The following is a 26,059-nucleotide window of genomic DNA, read 5'->3' on the forward strand; positions in this document are numbered from 1 at the left end:
TGCAGGAGTGCTGCTGGTGGACACTGGGCTGGCAGACCCTTGGGAGTGGTGGGGATGGTCCATACTCTCTTCAGCTCGTCTCCCAGGGCTGAGCCAGGGCACCTGGGCAGGACCCCCTGTAGCCGCTGGCACCAGCTGCTTGGCACTGAGCAGGAGCGGGCTTGGCCACCCATACCCCAGTCATGACTCCATCTCACCTCGGTTCTTCGTGGCCACGTAACAACAGGGGCACCAGCCTCTGCCAAACCCTGTTCTGAGCAACGGTGCCACTGCACGTGGCAAGCTGGAGTCTGTCTGCATGTGTTGAGCTGGGGCCAAGCCAGCAGCCCCCTCCTCAGCCAATACAGCTGCACTCAGCTGCTGAGAGCTTCTCCACTGTCTGCCATGTGTTCTCCACATCCATGAAGGAGACAGCCTCATAGCGGGTGGGTCGGCAGCAGGGGTGGCTGAGGACCCGCTCCTGCGGCCCCGGGGCGATGAGCTGCTGCCGCAGCAGGCTGCCCAGCGTCAGGTCATAGTTGCTGCGTGCCCGGTGGCAGGACCCGCTGCAGTACTTGAAGAGCACGATCTCGTCCGAGTTGAAGCCCAGGCCCAGGTCACGCACCTTCACCATCAGGTTGCGGATGTGGCAGTTGCGCCCACGGGTGCGCCGTTGGGATTTCCCCGCCACCTTTTTGGCTTTGTTGGCACCTGGCGGTGAGCGCTCAGCACGCAGCAGCAGGTCCTCTGCCAGCTCTGCAGTGCCTGGGCTACCTGTTGTCGCGTTGTCCCCTGCACGTGGAGGAGATGGTGCTGTCATGACCTATCCTGCAGCCATTGCCCTCCTTCTGAGCCTGCCAGTCCCCGCTGTGACCTACGGATCCCTCCTGATCACCCACCATGGCAATGACCGGTGCCTGAGAGTGTGTGAAGGTGTGTGGGAAGATTCTTCCAGCCAAGAATCTTCTCATTTCTAGGGCTCTGCCACACGCCCAGCATGAAGCCCAGGGCCCCATGTGTTGAGATCCCCTCAGCCCAGCCCCAAAGTGCAGCCACAGCCCCACATGGGCTGGGGCTCCCCACAGCGGCTCCCAAGCTGCCCATGCCCCACACACAGAACTACCATGCCCAGGCTGGGCGGCCTGTCCCAAAACGCACCGTACAGCTGGCTCCAGGCAGCAGCAAGTGGTGCCTCCACGCCATCCTCCACAGACAGGCTGGCAGTGGCCATGCCCCGTGGCGTGGGGGCTGCATCCAGCGTCTCGTTGCAGTGTGGCGTTCGCAGGGTGCCTGTGGCCAGCCCAGCCAGCAGTGACAGGATGGCAAAGAACCCCCACAGTGTCCCCTCCTGCAACGAATCACAGCACAGCAGGGTCAGCCCCGACCAGGGTCCCCACACCAGGAATGAGGCTCCAAGGGGGAGGGATGGAGTCAGGTAGTCCTGGCCATTGCAGCCAGACAGACCTGGGCTCACCTTGTGCTGCAGGTGCGTGGCAGGTCCTGCAGGCCTCCTCTCTGGTGGCCGCTGTCGCTGGTCCATGCTAGCTGCAAGTACAGAGACTGGGGTCAGTGCCCACACAGGGTGGGTATAAAGCTGGCCAGCTGGGAGTTGGCAGATGCCTCCCCTGCCCTGGCCAAGCATGCCACCCCCTCCCTCTCCCCCCAGAACCTCACAACACCTCCTGCACCCCATTCATGGCCCACCCCTACTCCTCTCCTCTCTCAGCACAGCCAGGCATCCTCACCACACCGAACACCCCTTCCAAGAGATTGGGTAGCTTGGGCAACCCAGCCTTTGTACAGCGCGTCTCCTCAGGGGCAATGCAGCCATGTCCTCGTGTGAACAGCCTGGGATGCCAGGCTGGCCTGTGAGGCAGCAGCTGGGGCTGGGAGTGCTGCGCGGGGGGGGCCCTTTCCCATGGCCTTCCCTGGGAATGTTTTTCTTGCTCACAGTGGGAGCCTGACCTTGGAAACTCCGAATCCATTAGCACAGGGTCCTTGGGTGCAGCCACCCCTTGGCCCCGTGCTGGCTCCCCAGGCTGCTGCCTGTGCCAAGCTGGGACACACACCCCCTGAGCAGCCCGGATGAGTGGGACTGCGAGGGGCAGGATGCTCAGGCAGGTCCTGTGGGGACATAGCAGGGTATGGAGCACCATGCTGGGCTCACTGTAGTCATTCACCCCAACACCACAGCTTGGCATCCACTGCCCTGACATGCAGAAAGGCGCTGCATCCCTGCTGTGCATGGTCCCAGAGAAGCAGCAAGCACGGTTTCAGGGGAGTGATGTTTCTCGGGAGGTGCTGCGGCAACTCCCGTCTGCAGCCACGTCTTTGCCTCCTTCCCCAGCTCCCCCCTGCGGTGCAGGGATGTCCCAGTGTCCAAAGCTAGGATACTCTGGCTTTGAAGGGCTTTAGAAGTGGTTCCAAAAGGGGTTGTAGCTTCCTTGTCCCATCTGCTGCATATCCTTTCTCTCAGGATGGGACTGTCCCCTTGGAGCTTAGTGACATTCTGTATTCAAGAGTTCCTCCATCCCCTCTATGACTTCGGCTTTGCCCTAGCATACCCCAGGTTGCTTCCATGGGAAAGGAAGCAATAGGGGATGAAGACATGCTGAGGAGAGTGCTCCTGACCAAAAAAACAAGTGAAAGCACATACCTGGGCACTGCTGGGACAAGAAGAAAACATAATTTCTTCTAGTCCCTCTAGCATCTCAGGGTATGGTCCCCAAGTCTCATTTGTGGAATCTGATGCCACCGTGCACTAGCCACACTGTGCCACGGGTCTGTAGTGGCCGCTGCCAGGCCCAGGTGTCCCCTCTGGGGGCCGTGCACCAGGCGGGATGCGCCCTCGGTGCCGGCAGGGCTCGCACTGACCCCCCGGCCGCACCAGCCGCCACAGCCTGGCCGAACACAGCCCACGCTGCACTTCGCTCCCGTGGTGGCCCGTGGCCCCACGCCAGCCGCTGCCGCCAGGTCATGGATTTCCCAGGCCGGCACCGCCGGAGGGGCCAGGCGAGGGTCCCTGCGCCCTGCTGGAAAGGGACGGACTCCCCTGTCCTCGCTTCCGCGGCCGGCCGCCCTGCTGCGGCCCCTCGGCCCCAGCATCCCGGCGGGACGGGACGGGACGGATCAGCCGGTGCAATTCAGGCTTCTCCCGTCCGGCGGCAGCACGGCCCCGGATTCTGCAGCGGCAGCGCTGCCGGCGGGGCGCCGAGCGAGGGCAGCCTCCATTCGCCACTGGGAGCCTCAGAGCCGAAGCGACGGACTAACACAAGCAGCGCCTCCTCAGACTCGGGGCTCCGTCCACGGGGCAGCTCCTCGAGCGCGCAGGACCGCAGCCCACGCTGGCCCCGCAGCCCCTGATGCTCGGCATCTGCTTTCGTCCAGCGCGGGCAGGGCTGAGCCGAGCACCTGGGCACTCCACGGCGGTGCCAGACCTGCACACCCCACAGCAGACCCCCGTGTCCTGTACGGGGAAATCTGGCTGGATCTCCCCCAGACACGGCTGCCAGAGCCCTGTCGGGCGATTCATAAACACGGGAGGGTTTTTTTCCCAGGGTGGGAACCGAGCTCATCCATGTGAGCACCTGTCTGGACCCCCGCCACGTGTCCCCCGCCCGGGGCTAAACAACAATCGTTGGTGCAATCCCTGAGCAAGCCACCTCACACTCACTCGTGCAGAGCCCGGCGAGAGCCCCGCTGCCTGCCCTGTGCAGGGGGCGCTGGGGGAGCGTGTCCCGTGGCTGCACCCGGCCCCGGCGGAGGCGGCAGACACTCGCGAAGTGCATCCGCACGGGCCCAGCGGGTGCCCCAGGCTCGCGGCGAGTGTCTCGGCTCTCGGAGTAGCTGTATCAGCCCTGAAGCCTCGGGCCCCACCTGGAAGCGCGGGGGGATGCCCAGAGACCCCTTCGGACACCTGCGGGCTCCGGCGGAGGCCCTGCATCCCTTCGCGCTGACCGTGGTAGAACAAGTGATGGGGGTCAGAAATCAACCCCTCGTATGATGAGGAGCGGGCACCCGTCCCGCAAAGCCTTAGAAGACCGGGCTCGGACACGCGGGACACACGGCAGAGACCAAACTCGGCCCCAACTCAGGGACAGCAGAGCCGGGGGGCATAGGGTACCCCCGCCCCTTGCCTCTCGCCTGCCCACCGCCCGGGGCGCACACCTGTCCGACGTGCCCAACGGGCCGGGCGGGAGCCCAGGGAAGAGGCGGGAGAGTCCGTCCCCGTGCCCCTCGGGCGCCCGCAGCGGGGTGCCGCCTCTCCCCGCCCCGGCAGGGAACCCCGGCCCCGCCGCGGACCCCAGCGCTTCCCGTCGCCGGGTCGGGCTCGGCACCCCGGTAGCCGAACGGGGGGGACTTGCCCGGGGGCGGCCCGAGACCCCTCACCGACCCGCGAATAGTGCCGGGAGGTGGGCGGCGAAGCGGGTTCCCCTCGTCCCCCCGTAGTCCCGGTACGAGCCTCTGCCGAGACTCGGGGCCGCCGGCAGGCTGGGGCGGGCGCTGTCGCCCGCCACCCCGGCCCGCACTCACCGTGCCCGCGGTGGGGACCATCCCCCGGGCCGCCGCTGCCCCGCATCGCCTCCGCTCCCCGCCGCCCCCCGCCGCCCGCCGCCGCTGCGCCGGGGCGGGGCGCTGGCGGGGGCCGGCGCTGCCCCGCCGGCACCGACTCCCGCCGCTGCTCCCGGTGCCGCTCCCGCTGCGTCTCGGGGTGCGGTAGCGGCGGCGTCAGGCGGACGCGCAGTGCGGGGCACCGGCGGCTCCATCCCGCTCCCGTCGTCGCTGCCGGTGTCAAATTCCAGCCACTGTCACCTGACCGGCGGGGCGGGCACCGGCACCGGGACCCCGACTCACACTGGCACCAGGATACCAACCGGCGCCCCGATCCGCACGTAGTGGCACCGGGACTCCGACCCGCACGGGCGCCTGGACCGCACCGGGATCAGGAGGGCACCGGAATCCCGCCAGCAGCAGGAGCCGCAGCCCAGCCCGCTTCAGCACCGGCTCTCGCCGTGATCCGCACCGCCTCCGAGCTCCCGCGGAAGCTCGCACCCCGCCGGGAACAGCACCGGGACCCCCCCGAGGCACCCGACACCGCTACCGCCACCTGCCCGTCGGCCGACCCCCGGGCAGACGGACCCGCAGCCTGGACGGACGGACGCCCCGTGATCGGTGCTTCCTGCCCTGACAGTCCGATCACTGCGCTACCAGGACGGACACACGGACACCCTCGGGAAAGGGTTCAGCCCTTCCCGGAGCGCTTCGGGAGCGGAGCTCCGCGGGGGACCCCTTGCACACGTGGGCGATCCGGCGGGGATGGGCTGTCGGGCAGGGTCAGGGCCATCCCGGCAGCGGCGGGGCCGGCCGGTGCCCCAAGCATCCCGCGCTGACTCGGGTCACCGATGTGCCTGGCGCTCGTGTCCGGCCGCGCCGGAGGAGGAGTCCGGCCTCCCGCCCGCCCGCGCCCCGCGCCACGGTCCTCCTCGGCTGGGCCGCCCGCCACCGGGCTCCTTACCTCTGCTGCCGCCCTGCCTCCCTCCGCCGGGGCCGCCGCTGGCCCCGGGGACATGGGGGCCGGCTGGCGAGTGGAGCCGAGCCCGTGCGAGTCCTTACGTCACCGCCCGGGGCCCTCCGCGTCCATCCCGGGGCTCTCGAGTGCTCCTTGCGAACGTGCCAAATCCCGGGGCCGCCTCCGCTCGACCCCGCTTCACACGTGCTCCCCTGGCCGGAGCTGATCGCCGGGACGCGCCCCGGGCCAGGCGAGCCCCCCGGGTCCGGCCCGCATGGCTGCGGGGTCCGAGGGCGCCCGGGCGGGCTGCGCGCCCCGCTATGCTGCCGGCCGTGTCACCTGCCCCGGCGGCGCTCCGCCGCCTCGGCGCTACTCCCCGGGCTTATGCAACTCCCCGGCTGGAGCGAGGCCAGCGGCTCGGTCGCCGGCTGTGCCACGGCTGCACGCCCAGGTCGCCCCGACCCCGGGCCACCCGCGTGGCTTTAACCTCCTTCCCGCCGCCCGGCAGCCCGGGCCCCGCGGTTCCGCGGCGGGGTCGGATGGCCGCTCCTGCAGCCACCTGCGGAGCCGCCGCCTCGCCTGCTCTCATCTCCTCGGATTATCCGGCGCGGGGGTGACAACTCCCGCGTCCTCCTGCGACATCACCTGCCAGGGAGTGTGCCGGCACAGGCGGCGCCCACTAAGCCGTCCCTGCCACCGTGAGCAGGGACAGCGGAGGTGGCACGCGGCCCGGAGCTGCTGCTTCACCTGCCCTGGAGCGGTGCCGTGTGGCCCCGGCTCCCCCCTTTCACCTCCACTCCTGTCCTGGCACAAGCATCTTGACCTGGTCTGTGGCTGTGGGTGGCTCCCTGACTGCTCGCGGCACTGCCTGGGGGCTCGGGCTCTGCCGTGGGACTGGTGCTCCGCAGCCGCTGCCTGGGGCTGCTCCCATCTGAGATGTCCTCGTGGGCATCGGAGGCAGTGCCCGTGGATGCCTTGGCCCAGCAGAGTTTTGGAGGCCCTGGTGCATCCCTGCGGCAGAGAAACAGCCGGGAGCAAGTGACAGGGAACAGGATCCTCTGCTTTGCAGGGCTACAGACTAATGCAGCTGCCTGCTTGGAAAATTTCAGTGTGAGTGGCATGTCCTGTTCCAGGTTGCCTGGCTGTCCCCATAGAGCTGGGTCTGGCCACAGCCTTGCCCATACTAGGGAAGCTGCCCAGGAAAGAGAGGAAGGCCCCTGCCAATGAAGGGAAGGGCTGCCTTCCCCACTGATACCCCTCAGGGCTTGGAGACAGCCCCGGATGCTGGCTCAGCAGAGGGGTTATCGCATCCCCACCCACCTTGCCTAGGTTGGGCAGGTCTTCATGTCCCCAGGACACAGCCAGGAAGTCCTGAGGATGTGATGCTGGTCGTATGCAGGGGGCTGTGTGGGGCATGGCACAGGAAATCCAGGGCACCCATACAGGTGAGCCCACAGTGTCCCCACTCATGTGGAAGGGGTGGCTGTGCAAAGCCTGGCCTCTGTCCTCTTCCAGGTGTGCCCCCTTCGAGGCTGCTATCCCAGACACCTGGAGGCACTAGCTTCCTCCTCTGCCCTTTCTTCTTGTCCTGGGAGACATATGCCTGCAGCTGCTGTCTGCCCCAACAATGTCCTACCAGCAGCATCTCAGAATTTTTCTAGGTTGGAAGAGACCTTTAAGATCCTGCTCCCTGTCCTCCCACAACCATGGCGGCAGGGGATGGTATGTCCCAGCTATGTGCCTCAATCCTGGCACTGCTCTCCCCTCTTGGGCTCCCATGAGTACTGGCTCTGCCCTGGAGCGTGCTGGTCATGGTTCAGGCTGCACAGGGTACTGGGGTGCAGGGCAGGGTTCCAGCCCCACAGGTCTCCAGACAGAGGGGTGACCTGCTCCCTGACTGCTGCTGGCACTGCCTGGCTTGGTGCCTCCCAGGGCATCTGCCTGTGCCAGCCCGTGCTCCCGCATCCCTGGTGCCCCCAGGTGCCCTGTCTGGTCTGGAATAAGCCCTGCTGAGCCGAGCCAAGACCTGCTGTGACATCTGTCCCTAAAGGTGCCACCCTTGCATGTGGCAGGATGGGGGTGATGCAGACCAGCCAGATGGCAGGACTGAGCACGTCATGACTGCTGTCCGAGGCCATGGCTGGGTGTGACAAAACATACGTGGGAGAGCTGTGACGCAGGCTGTGTCCTGTCTCAGCAGTGACGTGGCTCTTTCAGGGATATCTCTGAACAAGTCTCCTTGTCTCAGCTGACCTGAATGTCCTTGTGTGCCCTGGCCCCAGGCTCTTTTCTTCCTCTGCCCTCCCAGGGCCAGGACAGGGCATGGGCCATCCCTGAGGCTGGCTTAGCCAGATGGCAGTGGTGGCCCTGCTCTTTAAATGATAGGAAAAGAGGAGGGATAGAGGGAAGATTTGAGCTGCTGCAGCATCTCCTTGAAACCTGCAACCATGCATCAGGGAGGGCTGGGCAGTTGCTCCTCTGGTGCCCCATTGGTGCTGGCAACAACCCACCCCTTGTTTAGAAGCTGGGAGGTCTGGCAGACCACAGCATTCCTGTGCCTCCAAGTGACGGAGTTGTCTCCCAACATATCCTGTGGCTCTGGGAGCCTGGTGGCATCACCGGGGCTTGCCTAAGGGGTTACACTCTTCCAGCTGGGACTTGGCAGGTATGAGAGCTGGATACAGCCTCGGTCCCTGGCTTCCTAAACCATTTCCTTTTCCAGGACACTGTGGTGAGAAGGTCACTTGGCTGGACACCTGCCTTTGTCAGGGCCGCACCCAGCCCAATTGCTGCTGTGACCGTTGGCGGGAAGACATCCTGCTGGCAGGGAGTCCCCAGCAGAGCAGTCATAGTCACAGGCAGCTTGTCACAGGCAGGACAAGCTCGGATGCCTGTGCCTTCCAACATTAAATGAACCCAACCCGCAATCCCCTCTCCCACCCCTCAAAGTCACCTGCAAGGAGGAGCACAGCCCTCTCCTGTCTCCAGCACCAGGCCAGTGGCATTGGCCAGCTGCAACTCCTGGGAGCTGGATAACTGTTCCAGAGGAGTCAGCAGTGAAACCAGGCAGGAGACAGCCCAATCAGGGGAATCCCTCTGCCTCCCATAAAAAAGGCCCAAGGCAGCAGAAGAAAGAGGCCAGCCAAGCTTGTTTGATAGCTTTATTGCTTCTGTGATATGACTGAATTGATGTGACATAAGCCGGCTTGGAGGAGCCTGCAAGACTCTTACCCTCCCTGCCTAGAGGGAAAATTAAAAAAAAATGCAGAAACTAAAACTAATTTTAAAAACTCATTGAGTTCTTGCATCTTGGCTTGGTACAGTACCGGCAAATGCACTGGCCTTTTCAAGACCCTGTGCAGGCTGTGCAAGGAGCCAGAGCCCAGAGGGGCTGGGCTGTGGCCCCAAAGGGGCTCCTGCACTGAAGGACACATCTCTAACACTGTGAGTGACAAACCTCGGACCGAGAGCACATGCTGTGCTGGTGCCCGTGGAGCTTGGCGTGGTGGCTGCCTCCCTGCCAAACACTCTGGAAGCCCTTGCCCGTGTCCAGTTCTGCCCATACCCAACCCAACTGCACCCATTTGACACAGATGGCCCTGTCCTGACACCTTCCCCTGCTCCCAGCAGTGCTCACACTGAGGGGTAGCACAGCATGGCCAGGCAGGGCCTCTCTACTTCTCCCTCCAAGGAAGGAGACGCTAGAAGCCCAGAGATGCTGGGATGAGGAATGCTGGGCTGGATTCCACTGATGTCTCACACTACCTGGCCATGGTACCTACCTTTGGCACGTGTGAGCTCGAGGCCACAGCATGGCCAGGCCTAACAGGGTGAGCTGGTGGTGGGAGCCAAATGCCAGTGTGGTGGGCACTGACAAATGCACAAGCAGCTCATGGTGTGGTCAGCACAGCAGCAGCAGCTCTCCAGCACCTCCTGTCCTCCAGAGCAGCACATGCAGGCTGCCCTGCAGCTCCCCAGACCTGCTCTCTGCACTAGTTGGAGCAAAACCCACTGTGGTCACTGGCCCCTGATCTCCCTGTGTTTCCCCCGGCTGTCTCTAGGCAGGTTCCCTGCCACCCGAGCAGCCTTTCTGCACCACAGCGCATCAGAGCCACCAGGCAACCCCGCTCTATATTTAGGCTGTGGAGAATTCCCCTGGGCTCTCCCTTCCGATCTGACAAGGTGAGTCACTGCGAGGGAGAGGCCAAGACTCACATCCGTCCCACTGACCCTGCTCTGACCCGCGGGCACCGCTCCGAGCTGCAGCACTGCGGCGTTTCAAGGGCGGGAGGTGGCTGCAGGTGCACGTGGGGAGGCAGCCAAAAGAACAGCACCTAGGAGCAAAACCCAGTCCTGTGCACTGCTCCTGGAGCTGAAGCCCCATCACCTGGCCATGGGCTGCTCTGTGGTGTCAGTGAACCAGAGGAGAGTCTTGGTCCCCTAAACGCTCTTTCCTTCCACATGCAGGTGGTCCTGACCCACCACAATCACTCTGGACCATGCACTCATCCATTCAACTTGGACTCTTCTGCCTGGAGACCACAGTCAAGGTGGAGGGAAGAGCTTGGAGTCACCTCCCTGGTCTGTAGGGTCAACTTCCCATCAGGACATGTTCATGGCTGTGGTGGAGAGCTGGGATGACAGGGAAGGCTGAGCAGTGGCCATGCTGTGTCCTAGGACCTGGAGCTAGGGAGCTGGCAGATAAAGTGCCCTGGAGCTTTGCAGTGTTCAATAATGCAATTGAACAATCCTCTGTGGGGGTCCCAGCAGAGACACCAAAGGCTCTTCTCTCCTCCTTCCAGATGCAGCTGCCCACTCTGCCATCTCAGCTCACTGCAGCCCATGGATACAGCCCTAGGGCTCTCATGGCAGCTGGTTAAAGCACCAAGACAGAGAGTGGGTGTCAACCCTGCCACAGCCGCAGCCTCAGCCAGACCCAGACCAAGCATTCCCACTGCCAGCATGGCTGGGACTCCACAGAAGATGGTCCCAAGTCCAGGCTGACACCCAGGAACTGCAAAGGGAGGGTTGCCTGCTGAGAGCCATGGAAATTCAGTCCCATGGAGTCCTCAAGAAGGATAAACAAACTGGGAGATACTTAAAAGGAGGATCTGCCACAGCATATGCTCAAAAACCTGCTGCAAACCTCACAGAGCACCCTGAAAGGAGGCATGTCCCTGGGGGAACAGGGACTGCCTGGCTGGGAGACCAGAGCAGTGGGGATGGGACATGGGAAGGGTAAAGGGAAGGAGAGCCTCCCAGCATGCCTTCTGCAGCCCAGAAGCAGCAAGAACTTTGAGCTGCTCCCAGATGACAAGGGAAACAGCAAGAAGAAGCTGGGCAGGACTTGCCCCTGAGCAAGCTCCTTGGCTACAGGCACAGCAGGCAGGAGAGGCTCCTGAGAGAGGCATCCCACACCGGTCTGTAAGCAGCACTCAGTGGCATGTCCTAGGAGCTGCCTCTGCCTGCAGCCTGGTCTCAAACCATTCTGTACAGTTTGCTGGTCTGCCCCACGCCTGGGTCACTGCCTGCCCCTCCTGCACACCCCCTTGAGGGTCTCAGGTCCAAAGCCACAGTCCCTGCAAGTCAGCAGGTGCAGAGCTGGTCTAGGGGAGCCACGCGAGCCCTGCTCTGAGCATTCCTTGCCCATGCCAGGGTCATGCTCCCTTCAGTGCAGAGCAAGGCAGACTGCAATCCTTGGGCTATGTCAGACACATTGTCAGGACCATGAGCCCAACCCACATCCCTCTGGGATCCCCCTCCACTGACCCCAGCACTGGCTGGCTGTGTGCCAGTGCCTTGACTCCCAGGGACTGGGACAGTGCCTGAGGGTGCACTCCAGCCTGCTCCAGGCTAGGAGAGCACAGGAGCCACTTTCCACATGTAACTGCTCATTCCCTTGGCAACCTCCCTTCTGCCCACGCTCTTCAGGTGGACGAGACCACCACCCTGCTGCCCTCGCACTTGGCCACGTTGATCAGTTTATTCCAGCTCCTCTGAAATACGTATACAAATCAAATGTGCAAATAGTGCATCTTGGGACCAAGAGGGCAAAGGAAGGACGTGCTCCTGAGAGCAGGAGGAGCAGCTCCTGAGAGCAGCATGGAGGAGCTTGGAAATGGAGTGAGCAGGGGCCGAGCAGAGGGTGAGAGTTCCCATCAGGTTCCATCATCATTGAGGTCACACGTCGCTTAAATAGGGAACATGATTGAGTCTGGAACGTAAAACAAACATCTTCAGCAGTCTGCTCTCAAACTGTAAAGCTTGAGATCTCTGCTCAAGATCTGACCTCCTTCCAAAGAATAAATTACTCCCCTCCCACACAAAACCAAAGCGAGATGCTGTCCAGAAACAGTGACACAAGTCTGCACGGACTCTTCAGGGGCCCTGCACAGCAGGCACAAACCGAGAGGCCTGAAAGCCTTCAGCACAACGGGGCAGGCTCCTCTGCATCGTGACAGGCAGGAAGGTGGGAGGGTCTGCTGTAGGCGGAGAAAGCCACCGGCTCCCTGCTCCACCTCGGGGTCAGGGCAGAAGCAGAGCAAATGGCTATGGAAAACACAGCCAAGTCAGTGGCTGCTGTTGCTGCCTCTGTGGAGGATGCGAGGAAAAATGCAGAAAAACAAACCCATGCTCATCTCCATCCAGAAGCTCCAAGTGGAGAACGAGAGGAAGCCATTATTCTCCCTTCGAATCGTAGCAGCACCAGTGACACCGAAGTTTTGGATGGATTTGTTTTCCTGGGGAAAGGTCAGAGGCCGGTGACAATGCAGATGGAGCATGAAGAGGCCAGGTTTTTCGCAGGGCTGTGCGCAAGCAGACTTTGCCTAGTACCTTGGTATTTCTAGTATGGTTCCAGCAGAGTCTTTTAAAAAATAATACTTTGTACATTCAGGCTTTGCTGCCTTAGGGCAGCATCACCTCCCATTTGGCACTAATCATTGTATTCACAAACCTTTCTTCTCTCTCCTGAGTCTTTCCTGTCTAATTCAGGATGCAGAAGACCTGTCTGCGATGCAGAGTTCAAGAACTGTCCACTCAGCCCCTTGCCCACCTCCTGCCAGCTCTAGGCCTGGAGATGGGAGATGTAACCCTCGTGCAGACTGGCAATGCAAGAGGGTCTTCCCAGAGCACTTGGGCATCTCTGTGTGTCTTCAGTGAGGTGGGATTCTTGCAGGGGGCTGCCAGTGCCTGCTCCCAGAGCTGCAGCGTGTCTTTGTCTCCTCCCTTGGACGCAGCGGCTGCAGCCACTCAAATCCCACTGGTTAGGTCAGTGATGACTCGGGCTTTCACCAGCTTTCTCAGAAATTCCTTCTCCCGCTGGATGTTGTGCGTCCAGGACTGAAAGAAAATGAGAGAGACAGGAGGTCACCAACTACACTGGCCAAGCATGTTCGTGACCCTCATGCCTGGGAGACTGTCAAGGACACAGATCCTGCTGTAGATCAGAAGAGCCCTTGAACATCAAGGACCTTCTTTTAAAGACTGTAAAGCTGACATAGTCAGCAGGGTCAGACCTGTGTACCTAAGGTAGAAAGTTTCCCCATGGGCTGGGGGAAGTTTTTTGGCATGGTGAGATCTGGGCAATCCAGGTCCCTTGGGCAGATGTGCCTTCCCGAGCTACTGCACACAGGAGTCCAACAGCACGGCACGGGTGATGGTCTATGCCAGGGAACAGAGCTGGCAGAGGACACAATGGCAGGACATGTACCCACCACACACAGCGCCCTGCCAGGCCATGGGAGTGCATGCAGCTGAAACACCCCAAGACCATCCCCATCAAAGCCTGCTCTTGCTTCTGCTAGCCCTGTCAAGAGGAAATCACGTGCTAAAGGTTACACTAATACAATGTGTAGGGTGAAACGGCCACATCTCACAGCAGGCACTTAGAGCAGTGATTGCTATAGCTGGTGTCAGCCCAGCCAGATGTGTTCCTTGCAGCAGGCTTGAGCTGGGATCACAGCATCTGCCACCACTCGCCTGTGCTGGTACTATTGAAGCACTTCATGAAAGCAGGTTTGTCACACCATGGAGCCCAAGGCAGAACAGGGAAAAGCAAATATCCCCAAAATCTCCCAACAGGACAAGGATCACAGTACATTATTTTGGCACAGTGCTCTGGTCAGCAGGTAATCTGAGCTCTAAATACAATCTGGACCATGACAAAATCAATCTACAGGAGCCTCCCTGAAATGGCCTCAAACCAACAAAGCATCAGCCCCATGAGCCCACTGAAGGCACTCTGTCATAGGTATGGAAATCTTGTTTACCCACTGCCAAACCATGGGCACCTGCCTGCAAGGCACTGGTTGTATACATCATGCACAGTGGGCATGTGGCTCTCCTGTCATCCTGCTTATCCTGCCCTGTCCTGTCTGGGACAAGCAGCTCTCAGCCATGACTGCTGTGTGGCACTGACAGCCCCAGGCATGACATGCACACAGCGGGCTGACAAGAGGTTCAAAGTCCTTCTCTAGATCTCCAGCACATTTTGGAAATAACTTTCTTGCTGCTACTGCGCCTTTACAAGCCACTTCCATTCCCTCAGTGCACGGCAATGACAACAGTTAAAGCTGCCAAAGAAACTTCGGGCAGGTATTGCCTTGTAACCGGTGTTCAAAAGAAGTCTTTGACTTCCTCTGCTTCCAGTGACACCGTTACCTGAACTCTGGAAAGGCTTCACCACTACTGGGAACAGGACCACACATGGAGAACTGTGGTGGTGCTCTTTGGGACCCTGGAAATGCATAAGGCCCTATCTCTAAACTGAAAAGATGCTGCCCTGAAACAACTCAGTGCACGGCTTCAGCTAATGTAAAACCAGAAACTGACAAGTGGCTCTGGGAATAAGGGTTACAAAGGCTTGTAAAAGGAAAAAAGCATCAGTTCCAGAAAGCAGCAGTGGGAACGATGGTGGCACAGAGAGAGCCGGGAGAGCAGGGCTGAGCGTGCATTGGAACCAGAGAGCCAGGATCCCCCAATGTGCTAGAAACAGTTCCACATGTGGCATGTCAGCTGGGGGCCCTGGGCCTGGCCCCTGCCATGCAGCAGTGTCACTTCTGCCAACACAGCCCCTTGCTAGGAAGGCTCAGCCCCAGCAGGAGCAGCCAAGTGTGTGGGTGAGCTCCTGCCCACAGACAGGCAGCACTGCCTGCAGGCACAGAGGCCACGCTGGGACACCAAGGCTCAGTGCATTCACTTGCGTCTGGCTGGGCTTGTTTTTGAAACCTGCCTGGAGCACCAGGAGCCTGATACCTCCTAGCACAATCTGAGCCCTCCATGCCTTTCAGCCTCATCACACAGTCTGAGAAGCCACCTGGTTTTGGCCAGGACAACTGGTAGTGTTTGTGGTTTTTGTACAGATGAACTGGGGAAGCAGCCACTTGTAGGCAAACTCGAACCACCTAAAATGCCACCTTAGGCCATGTGCAAGTGCCTTGTCTGATGGCAGGAGGAAATCTGCTTTGTGAAAAGTACAAGTGGAGCAGGAATTTAAGTTCAGGAGGTAGCTAACAAAACTTTGGTGATACAATTGCAGTGTCTCACATTACAGCTAGGTCTGGCTCCAGCACTCACTGCAGAGCTGCTGGCAAGACCTACCAACCTGTGGCTGTTCAGCACCCAGGCAGCTCTGTACCCCAAGCACTGCCACTAACTCCTTTCTACAAGCAGACAGTCACACGAAAGGCCATTCAGCCTCCCACCTGATCCATGGATCTTAGTAATGTCCACATCAGTACTCTGTAACATCTTGTGGTTAATGTAAGCCCACAGAGGAAGAGGTTCCCCCCTGAGAACACGCTTTCATCCCTCCCAAAGAGCACTATCAGGGCACTCAGTGCAGCGCTGCTCCCCCATCGCCCGACAGCAGCACGGGCAGGAGGGGTGAGGCATGTCTTCAACACCAGCTCCGGTTACTGATTACTGAGAGGGACTCACTCATCCACTGACAGACCAAGCTGATCAGACCAAGGAAGCTGCATTCCAGCACTAGCAGCGGCAGTGGGGACAAGAGCCAGAGCAGTTTTCTCAAAACTGACAGGAAAGCAGGCACCTCCGTCCCACTGCTCCAACAGGAAAAGGCAACAAAATACACCCTAAACCCCAGAAGGTTTCAGGGTGTATACACCTCAAATAGCACCTTGGGTATACACCTTAAATAGCACACACTACCAGCAGAAAACTCCAGCTCTTTTCTTGTCAATCTGCACCTCAAAGACAGTGATGGACCAGTTTGGAGCATTCACTGTAGCCTCCACCTTCCTGTTCCTGCACATCACCATCACTGCTGCAACCTGGCAAACTGGCTCTGCCCTCTCTCCTCTGCTGCTCGCATCCAGTGCAGCTTCCACTTGTGGAATCAAACAGGCTGCTTGCCTGAGCTCATGGTTGGAGCAATGAACTTTGAGAGTTACGACAGGAGCATCCCAGGAGGCTCCAGACCCCTTCTTGTTCTCCAGGGATCAGGCTAGGATTTCCTGTGCTTTGGGTCTGTCTCTGAGTAGAGGAGGTTTGCTTTTTCCAGTGGAGAGTGAAGCAGAGGGAGCAGAGTTACTCTGCCAGCACTCTTATGGCAGTTTTTCCCAGGGAGGTGGTAGTGGCTCTGAGTGCTTGGTCACAGTTATTAGATGAAAATTTATCATCAGTTAAAGCCACCTTTCAGGGTTATGCAAATGCAGCAGCCCCAAACCACCTATCCTTTTTATCTTGACAATTCCACAAAGAAGCACAAAACATCATCTGTCGCTTCAAGAAAAGCCAAGTAGAATATTTTAAGCCTAAGCAAATGTTTCAGAGACAAACCCAGGAGGAAGGTAAGCTCCCCGTCTGTAATCAATTACAATCGGGGAATGCCTCAGCTTCAGACCACATTAGTCTTATCAAGCATGCTGCAATTTAAATACAGGAACACTAAATTAGAGAGAGTGAGTCAATGAGGAATGCATTCAAGAAAACCAGCAAGTTGTAGAGAAGGAGTTTTCTCAGTTCTGTTACATCCTCTGTATTTCTGCACGTCAGCAACACTTCTCCACAAAAACCTGCACAGAAACCAGAGCAGAGCAAGAAGTGCTACTTCACTGGCAACAGTTCACTGGCAACAGTCAGTTTCTAGCCTCCACCAGGGCTAATTTATCTGTGTCTTTAACCTTCACTGCCTTGTCTCTAGAGCTGCTTAATTTTCATCATCAGACTGCCCCACTCTGCTTGAAACCGCTTGGGATTCACACGTCCTGAAACAAAAGGGATGGCTGGGCACCCTCATCTTCTTGTCTTTGGGGGATTTACTCACAGCTCCTTTATGCCCAGTCATTCTTGCATCAACTTTAAATTTCAAACAGCTGTTTTTGCTCCTGCTTACTCTTACTACACTCGCAGAGAGAGAAACTGTATCTCTTTTTAGTCTTCATTTTACCAAGTTAAACAAGCAACACCTTTCTTTTACCAAAACAAGCTGTTCATTTACACCATGAAAACTGGGAAATTTCACAGAATTATAGTAGCTACCTCTGCCCCTATTTACTCCAGATTTAGTTCTCATGAGCTAGGAAAAAAAGGTTCACCAGTGCCTCATGCAGAGGCAATTCCCTCACTCAACAAGGAGTCCTTTCCTCTAGTCTTTCCAGAGCTGTATTTGTCTTTTTTTCCCCCCCCAGTAACAGTCTGGCAACCTGAATTATCCTGTGATTTATTTGTACTATCTAAGCACTTTCCTCCTCTGCCATTTCCAAATAATGCTATCCCAGATTAGAGTCAAAATGTCTGCTATTGCCCCAAATACCACGACCTTCCATTCATAATCTTAGGTTTCATGCCGCCCAATTCACTTCTGTTCTCAAGGTGCTCATGGCCTTCCTGGATGGTATTTTGATCCTCCTTTGTATTGACCACACCTGGTTTTGTCTCATCACAAATTCCACTCGCACACCATTGCCTTCTGTGCCAAAAATCATTAAAGCAAACACTAAACATGACCTCCTGCAGAGGAACTCCCAGCTGTCCATTCACTGCTGCTTTTTGTCTTCTCTCTTAGAGAGACTATTCATGTACAGGTGTTGCACCAAACCCTTTCTTCTGGAGCTTAACTAATAATAATAATACCTCACAAGGCACAGGATTGCACGCTTACCTGAACTTCTGACAGGCGGGACTGCTACACTTCCTCTGTCCCAAGAATAATTTTCTTTTAAATCAAATAAAGATATTAAATTATGCCTTTGGTAAATCCATGTTGTGTTTGCTTTCAGGATTTAATTATTCTTTCATTTAAACTCTGCTCTGAAGTTCTGAATAGTACCTCTGAGGTTGGTTTAAGAGTTCTGAATTTGACAGGATAGGATTATTTTCCTTCACATGCTCTCATACCCTGCCCTGCCACCCCCCCACAAAAAAAAAAAAAAAAGAAGAAGGGAAAAAGAGGTATTATATCCACTACAAGCTAATCCTGTGGAACTTGATAGATTTATTGTGGTCCTTTTCCTCTGGACTTGCAGCTTAATTGGCTCAAATTGGAACAGAGATCTCTTGGGCTCTCACACCTACTGCATTAGCTTCAACAGCTTTTGCCTTTCAGTGCTGACCCAGTAATTTTCATTTTCTGTGAACTTCTCACCATAAGCGACCCTTTCCCTCACATTCATCATATCATCCTGATAGAGGTAATATATATATTCATGTGGTTCCTACTTTAATCCTTCTGCTTCCTTCACCTCCCTGGATGTCAGTCCTGATAATTCTTTCCCTGCTTCCTTATTAATTGTTTGTCAGTGACACTGTTGAGTATTTGCTAATTTTCAGTATTTGCTAATTTTCCTTTGCAACATCTAATTGAACTTGACTTTTGCCAGTTTCTAATTTATCTCTGTCCCTTCCAGCCATCAGGAGTGAAGTCTTCTGATGCTCTTCCTCACTCCTCTATTAAGTCTTACCACTTTGAAACAGTTCTTTATGAAGTTATATTTACAGCCTTTTTCAGCCAGTTTTCCCCTTGCTGCAAATACGAATCACAGATAATTATTGTACTTTCACAAACAAGACTTCAAGTCTACAATGAGTCCATGAACTGTTCAGTGAATGTGCTTTTAGTTGCCCATTCTCCAAGGCTAGGCCTAAATTCAGAGAGGTCAGAGTCTGCATGCATGCCCCAATTCCACTGAGCACCCTGCCACCACTGCTGAGTCTATCCACAGCCCTGCTTATGATCCCCTCCTTTTGGGAGCAAAATCTGAGTTCTATCATCCCTTCTGTTAACTTTCCATTTAATTTACCCATGAAGGCACTTGATCAAAGCAATTTCCTAAAATGTCCCTCTGCAAGGTCTTCATCCATGCTAAAAACAGCTGTAAAGGCCCACAGCTCTTCTCGTGCCCTCCCAGCTGGTGAGAACAGCTGTGCCAGCCACCATGTCTGGGAATACCTGGGCTCTCCTTTTGACAATCCTACTGTACATACATGACAATGCCATTTCTGGGGACACCCAATGCTGGGGTCAGCAGCGGGGCTCTAACCCACCTCTGTAGATATTTTACTGCCTTCTCCTGCAGAGAACTTGTCCAAACCCCAATTCTGCTTCTGTCCATTCTATAGCCATACTTTCCTTGCTGTTCTTAGTGCACAGTGATATCCTGAGTGTCACAGTGCTTCTGTCCTTCTGAACAAGGCAATACCTGTGCTCTGGTCAGGGCAGCTATTCCAACAATCTTTTCCAGATTTCTGTTATATAGACACCCAGTCCTTATGCACAGGAACAGCATGTGAGGCCTTTGCTCAGCCCCAACGCTGTCAAACAGGTGGCTTTTAAACAAAGACAAAAATGTATAAACTTCATCAGTCATCACTGCCGGCCCCAAGAAAAAGCACTGCCCTTTCAGAGGTGCCCCTGCCCCAGCCCCTAACCTCCCCCTCAAAAGCTGACCTCCATTTCAGTCTGCACCACTCCTTGTACTGCAATCACAATTCATCAGCCAGGCTCCAATAGCCATGTTTTCAGTCTATAAATCACCACGCCAGACATCTGCCCGGCTTTCAAAGGAGTTTTGTTCTTCTTGTTGGCTACCACAAACTTTAAGGTACTTGGAAGCCTGAAGCAGCCCTACCACCCCCTCCCAAGCAACTCGTGTTGATTTAAAATGCAAAAGGCGGCTTCACAGAGAGAGCCCAGATGATGATAAAGCACTATTGTTTGTGCCTTTATGGTTCAAGACTCCAAACTCGATGTTTACGGATTATTCTGAGAGGTAGCTGCTGTCGGGGAGAGACAGAGACAAAGCTGTGTGTCACTGCATGCTGCAGGCCACCTCCCCTGGCCCTTGTGACAGCCCTTACACAGGCTGAATGAGAAGTGTTACAAGATGGTGTCCTCGGCATCCCACAAAGACCTGCTGGGGAAGGGGCCAGTGATCAGAAAGAAGCCATCAAAGGCTGCCATGCCACCTCCCCCTCAGGTCAGGCAATGAGTCACTGAGGTGCTGGGCACAGCTGTATCAAAGGAGTTGACACCTCCAACAGTGGTGCTGGTGCTTGACCTGCTTCTCCCGTTAAAAAGGAACCCGCCAGCAGCTCCACTGTGACACAAACACTGCAGGCAGGCTCTGCATAGCAAGGGTGGCTTTTAACCATGAATTGTCCTTTTTACCACTCATAAGTGTGTGAGGCAGTCTGCAGCCAGCTGCTGAGAAGACAGCCCGGGATGTTCCCTGTGTGGCACCTGAGGTAACTCCTTGCTCACATTCTTGCTCCTGCAAGATATGACTGGGGATAGAAGCTCACCTCTGGATCATGAGGCTTGGGAAGACTGTGCTGGGGCAGAGCACATGGAGAAGGGATGCTGGGAGCCTGTCTTGTGCTTCGTTCCCATGATTTAGCACAGCCCCCTGCTCTCTCAGTTTCATAAGCTCCTTATGGATCTGTTTTTACTATTCTAAACAGTCACTTTCCCATCCTTAAATAATTTCTATCTCACTCTATTTTAAAATTATTCCTTTTCCTCACCACCATTTTCATGTTTCCTTCACTATGTTCCCAGTGGGTCTGACACGTCTACATTAATAGAAGACAGTGACCTGTGATAAAAATACATTTTTATGGAGTGCTTGGACAGGAAGCATTACAGGACCTGAGCAAGACATAAAAATACAATAAAGTATATGAAAATCCAGCTCCGATAGATTCATTGCCATGAAAACGGAAACAAGTGAGCAGACACCTTGGCAAAGACTCAATTTTTTGTACAGCATTCATGGAAGCAGGCAAGGGACAAAAGCTGCTGCGAAGTTATTTGGAATAGGAAAAATAGTAACTGAACAGAGATGACACACTTGGCCATTCTGCATTTTGCAAGTTAAAACAAAGAGATGGGATAGGAGCTGAAAAATCACCTGTAATAATTTATACAACAGCACTGGGTCTGTTGGGCACTGGAGTCCCAGCAACAGATCAGAGAACAAAGTTTGTCTTGACACCACCCAGAAATCTCCTGCAGAAGTGCAGGCCAGGAGTCTGCACCCCAGCCACGACGGGGAGCAGTGGAGAGACAGAAGCACTGGCCTTGAGGCACAGTTTCAATTGCATTGATTTTCCAGCTCACACCTGAAACTGAAAGCACCACCCCAGTGTGCTTCCAGAAAAGGGTCTCCTCCACCAGCTCTGCCTGGACATACCCTGGCCAGAATACACTGAGCTACCCAGGAGAGAGGGTAAAGAAGCTATCCAGTACTAAACTGGAGAAATAAACTCTGACAAGGAAAATCCATACATGTTTGCAGCCATACTACTGAACTGAGTCCCAAGACCATACACTTCTCCTTGACTATTAACCATGATCCAGCTCCAGTGCATCTCCCTCCTTGCAGAGCCTTTTTTTCTGGGGCAGGAAATGCCTGCCCAGCCCTCAGGAGTTGGAGATCCTAGAAGACTCAGTGCAGGCAGCTGGCTTCTGTGGTAGCAATAGCAGCATAATCTTGGACTTGAGAGCTTTTACTCCTGTGGGGAAAGCACAGGCTGAGCTAATCTATGGACTGGGTATGCCTGTTTCTCCTTTTGGAAATTCAGCTGCCAGTGCCACAGAGCAACAGGAAAAATCAGATTCATTTCCACAGAGATTTTATCACCTCAGTCTTGGCATGGGAGAGGCATCTCCACCCAGCCGTGAGCAAGTGAGTGCATTTTGCTGGCTTTTTTTATATAATCAGAACAAATTCCTTGGAGATGACTCACAGGGTTTCAAGGGTGTCCAGAGAGATGTCAAGCAGCCTCAAGTGTAAATCAGTGACACACCTTGCTGAGAGGACTCCTGCTCACCAGCAAGCCCATTTGCCCTGCAGATACCAGGCAAGGGAAGGGGCTAGAGGGATATTACCCAACAGGCTCCCACAATCCACACACACACACGTGTGGCATCTCCAGGCCCAGGACACCGCTGGTGTTTACATTTCCTCTGTAAAGACAGTGATGTTTTCAGGGTGGAGCTGGAGTGCTTCCCTGCAGCTGCTCTCTAGGCTTAAACATGAAGATTTTCAGACATTCAGGCTGGAGGAGCTTGGCAGTCATTGAAGAGATTTGAACTTCAGAAATAAAATAGAGGTTGTGCCACACCAAAGCCTGGTCAAACTGCAGGGGTTCCTACCTGAGATGTTCATTGTGGTGGAACAGCTGTATCCCACTGCAGTTATTTCAGTGCTGTGATGATGCTATGTTAAGAAAACCTGCTCTGTTCCCCTGCTCAGGAATGAACACTCCAGCCTCCATACATCTGCAGGCCAAAGATGATACTTGCATAATTTCAAGGTATAGCCTGCTTTAGTGGCTCCTTTAGAGGCTGAAATGTAGAGGAGGATCAGAAAGAACTAGGCCTGGACACCATCTCAGAGGTCCAAAGTAACACTGAGAAAAACCCTGTGGATGCTCTTGGACCTTTGGGTGTCAGAGCAGATGGAACAGACAAATCCTTGGTGAAGCTTGGCTCTGGGTCAGTCTTCTTTACTAATACCAAGGGCAAGGTTTGACACAAGGTGCCAGTGCAGGCCAGCCTCCCCATTTGCAAGCTGCATGCAGGTGCACGCAGCAATGTCAAATCCCTTCCATTAAGCAGGTGCTTCCAGTCTGGAGTGGGGCAAATCTCTATTTCTGCATTCTTTGAAGGCAACTGCAGAAGACACAAGCCAGCTATTATGCCCTTCACCTTTCAACTTCACCCTCAGATGACTAACAATTACCAGCTACCATTAATATTAAATAGGAGAGAAAGAAATGTGATCCTCTCTTTGCTCTTCACATTCCACAATATCACAAACAATTTGTCATATTGGGAGGGGCAGAGGCAGGAGGAGCATTAATTATTGATACTTGGGAACAGATGGCTTTTCTTGTAGCAGGGCAGTGAAATGTAAGAGGAGCCCGTGGGTGAGGATGTGAGGATTGGATGGGCAGACACATATCAGGTAACCAGCCTTCAAGTGGAACAGGAACCTTCCTCCTAGAACCAGCTCCACTGGGCTGCAGAGCTCCCAACAACAGCCCCAGCTGCAGAAACAAATCCAATGACATCTGAATTACTGAGGCTTCACCAGAACCTTTCAACGCTCCCTCACCTCTGTACAGGACATGATGACTGATGGCTTCCAGACAGCAGAGGCCTGGCTAATCAGGCACCAACTGCTCTCTCTAGGAGACTTCACTGGTTGCATTTCACACGTTCATCCTCATCTAACTATTCCTGAGACCACATACAATGTCCAAGAGTGACCTCCTCCAGCTTTCCAGTGGCCTTGGATCCCATTTGGGGTGCTGGCTTTCAAAATCAGAGATCCAAGTGATGTGGACCTGCACCTTCAACCAGAGACTCTGTTATCCAACTCTGCCAAATTTTCCCATTGATTCCTCTAAGGAGGAAGAAAAAGAAGACTTCATTCTTGTCAGCTCCAGTGGTGTCCCTGAGGACAGAGACACATACCAGGCTGTAAAACAAGCCTGGCAAGGACACTTGCTGTGGGTGTCCCCATGTCTAAAAGCTGACCGTGGGACTGACGTCCATATGAGACAGGAGGACACAACAGGGCAAAAGTGATTCTCCACCAAAGGCAGATGATTCACCAGACTGAAAACAGTGGCACCAAAAGCTTTTCCAGAAACTGTCCAGAAGGGTCTCTGTACTCACTGCTGGATTCAGGCATCTGCAGCCATTTTCACTCTGGCCTAGCCATCTCTGCTGGAAGACTAAGGCATCAGCTGTGCTGCCTCAGACCTGGGCCTGGGGAGCCCAGGGTCCTGTCTCTGGCAAAGGTTATAAACAGATGATGGTACCTCCTGTGCTACTGCAAAAGTTATACTCCCTAGCTATTTTCCATTCAGGGATTTCATAAGCCAGACATCACCTCAATTCAATTTACTTCTTTGGACATACCCCTTAAATCCTCAAATAGGCACTCATTTTCCCAGCAAGGACTAATTAAATCCATGGTTACTCCACTGAGCTAAGCAGACGCTCTTGCCACCTCCACAGGCCCAGAGGGTACCTCAGGACCACAGTGTCAAACCCCTTGGTGTATTGAGGACCTCCTCACAGACTTTTCCTAAACTCTGTTCCCTCAGCCTCTGCTGAGAGCTTCATGCTTCAAAATCTCATTACTCTAATAATTAGACACACTCTTCTCATTTCTCAAGCTGACTAATCACTGATTTATAATTCCTCTCAGTCTGCCTAGGGTCATGCAGCCCGCAGCCTGTGAGAGTACTAAGACACGTACAGTCTTGTGATTTGGAAAAACACAACTTCCCCGCTTCCCTCCTGGCCTGAATCAGGGCTAAAGTCCTTGAGGTGAGCAAATGCCAGGTGCCAGGAGACAGCTACTGTCCATGAGCAATACAACTTTCCACAGTGTGGAGTCGGACAGGGCAAGTTTCCCTACCCAGTGAAGAGGGAGAAGCAATCTTAGGAAGACCTGGGTCACATCTGTGCTGGGAAAGAAGGAGCTCTCCCATAAAAGCAGCAAACCTTCCCACTATAGAAGCTTTGACCAGTGTCCAAGTTTACTCTAGTTTGGTACAGGAAATGGACAGACCTGAAGATATCTATACTGCTGCATTATACCAATATGAGAGCTTTTGTTCCCCCAAAAATGCTGTTAGTCTCAGTGTGATAGCAGCAGCAAAGGTGTTTAACGTGGACCTGTCTTTACAGAGCAGTCTCCACAGAGCCCAGTGGTGCTCACACCAGTGAGGTGCTGCTGAAGAGTCAGCTGAGAGCTCAGGTACACAGGCTGATCCCACCTCCCCCATGCTTCCCAGGGTCTGAGGAGGGGATCAGCTCACAAAAGAAGCCTATGGATTAGAGAGTAGTCCAATGGATCAAAAAGCAGGAGAGGGTGCATCTTTTCAACCCCAGAGCAGAATTGCTCCCTTTCACACTCTTTGAGTTAACATTTATGTGAATCCTTTCCCTGCCACTCAAAGAAGAAATTACATTATATACACATTCCAGAGAACTTTTCCCAGCAGTAATAACCATTTTTAACATACACTGAGCTTGGGAGAATGTCTAGAATTTTACAAGCAAATGAATGAGCGGAGCTGTGTTTTGATCCACACAGGACAGCTGCAAGTTGACATCACGCTCCCAGTCAGGCTCTGGAGTTGAGGTGGCTGGTGGGCTTGGGAGGAGGATGCTTGGCAGGAGCTCCCTACCTCTTTGATGGCAGACATCTTGATGTTCTCATAGTAGTGCAGCGGTGCATTGGGTGAACTCATGTCATAGCCAAAGCCAGCTACTGCCACCTCATCACAGTTGTGCAGCGCCATGGTTATTGCTACGCTTCCCAGGGTGGGGATGTTCTGAGAGGAGAGAAAGCAGGAATGGAAGTCATTAGCAGGTTGTCATTTTTATAATCAAAAATTTCCTCTTATTGTCTCTGCTCACGGGGACACTGCTGCTACTAAGCAGAAAATCAGGAACGTGGTATTTGGCTATATTTAACCTGCCAGCTTGCAGGGTTGATGGCCTCCCAACTCATAAAGAAATTAATGCAAATGGTCAGACTCCCCTTCCACAGCTTTGCTGTCCTGAGAACAGGGCAGCAGATGAGCTGGAGGATGAATCACAGTGGATACATTAGCTTTTTGAAATTAAAACAGACCAAGACAGTGGATTACAATGTTAATGCACATTGCTGGCTTCCAGCTAGGCTAAGGAGCAATACTTATCCCAAACAGGTTACCATACAGGAGCAAAACTGAGGGACAGCACAAACACCTTATTTCACTGATGGCAAATGCAGTTTAAGGTTGTTGAACAGCTCTGGGAGATGGAGAGATCAGGCAGTGTGTTCCAAGACCCCTTCTTTTTCTCAGGGGCACCTTGACAGTGAAGGGGCACTCTGGCCTGTGCCATTCCCTGGGAACCATACACTGGGAAAACAAGGAGCAGTGGGAAGCCAGTCAGAGATGGGTGGTAGCATCCAGGGGACACCACAACTGTCCTTGCCCATCTGCTGACCTGCAATTTGCACTGATGTCCAGCCTTAGCCCTTCCCATTTCACTGGGCTCTGGCACTGTGACAGCCGTGCTGCACAGCTATAACT

General features: G+C 55.1%; 3 protein-coding genes across 13 annotated transcripts in view; 1 reads left to right on the forward strand and 2 right to left on the reverse strand.

Moving 5' to 3' along the window:
- Positions 1 to 334: 334 nt before the first annotated feature.
- ARTN (artemin) lies at positions 335 to 3,767 on the reverse strand. The gene is made up of 4 exons (XM_038144517.1): positions 3,653 to 3,767; positions 1,454 to 1,524; positions 1,138 to 1,327; positions 335 to 771 (listed from the first exon to the last, which is right to left on the reverse strand). Exons 1-4 carry the CDS (start codon positions 3,765 to 3,767, stop codon positions 335 to 337), a joined length of 813 nt encoding a protein of 270 aa, XP_038000445.1.
- A 104-nt stretch (positions 3,768 to 3,871) lies between these two features.
- Positions 3,872 to 6,105, forward strand: LOC119703972 (basic proline-rich protein-like). Its single transcript, XM_038144518.1, has 3 exons — positions 3,872 to 3,958; positions 4,383 to 5,144; positions 5,191 to 6,105. The coding sequence occupies exons 1-3, from the start codon at positions 3,872 to 3,874 to the stop codon at positions 6,103 to 6,105; spliced, it is 1,764 nt and encodes a 587-aa protein (XP_038000446.1).
- Positions 6,106 to 8,634: 2,529 nt separating this feature from the next.
- Positions 8,635 to 26,059, reverse strand: part of ST3GAL3 (ST3 beta-galactoside alpha-2,3-sialyltransferase 3) — a 177,714-nt gene continuing 160,289 nt past the window's right edge. For all 11 annotated transcript variants that reach the window (XM_038144177.1, XM_038144186.1, XM_038144182.1 and 8 more), the window contains 2 exons: positions 25,166 to 25,312; positions 8,635 to 12,829 (listed from right to left, as the gene is read on the reverse strand). In XM_038144177.1, coding sequence (XP_038000105.1) covers positions 12,740 to 12,829; positions 25,166 to 25,312 — 237 coding nt within the window. In that variant the 3' untranslated portion in view covers positions 8,635 to 12,739. The remainder of the gene's footprint in view (positions 12,830 to 25,165; positions 25,313 to 26,059) is intronic.

The sequence above is a fragment of the Motacilla alba genome, chromosome 8, assembly GCF_015832195.1.
Source record: "Motacilla alba alba isolate MOTALB_02 chromosome 8, Motacilla_alba_V1.0_pri, whole genome shotgun sequence".
NCBI classification, from domain to species: domain Eukaryota; kingdom Metazoa; phylum Chordata; class Aves; order Passeriformes; family Motacillidae; genus Motacilla; species Motacilla alba.

What these genes read in the sequence shown, in the direction of transcription:
- ARTN (XM_038144517.1), bottom strand. Translation starts at nt 3,767, where the DNA reads ATGCACTTCGCGAGTGTCTGCCGCCTCCGCCGGGGCCGGGTGCAGCCA. An exon ending in TCTCGCCGGGCTCTGCACGA is followed by an intron (nt 1,525 to 3,652) that starts GTGAGTGTGAGG and finishes CTGTACTTGCAG; the next exon opens with CTAGCATGGACCAGCGACAG. An exon ending in TGCCTGGAGCCAGCTGTACG is followed by an intron (nt 772 to 1,137) that starts GTGCGTTTTGGG and finishes CTCCACGTGCAG; the next exon opens with GGGACAACGCGACAACAGGT.
- LOC119703972 (XM_038144518.1), top strand. Translation starts at nt 3,872, where the DNA reads ATGCCCAGAGACCCCTTCGGACACCTGCGGGCTCCGGCGGAGGCCCTG. An exon ending in TGGTAGAACAAGTGATGGGG is followed by an intron (nt 3,959 to 4,382) that starts GTCAGAAATCAA and finishes ACCCGCGAATAG; the next exon opens with TGCCGGGAGGTGGGCGGCGA. An exon ending in CCTGGACGGACGGACGCCCC is followed by an intron (nt 5,145 to 5,190) that starts GTGATCGGTGCT and finishes CTGCGCTACCAG; the next exon opens with GACGGACACACGGACACCCT.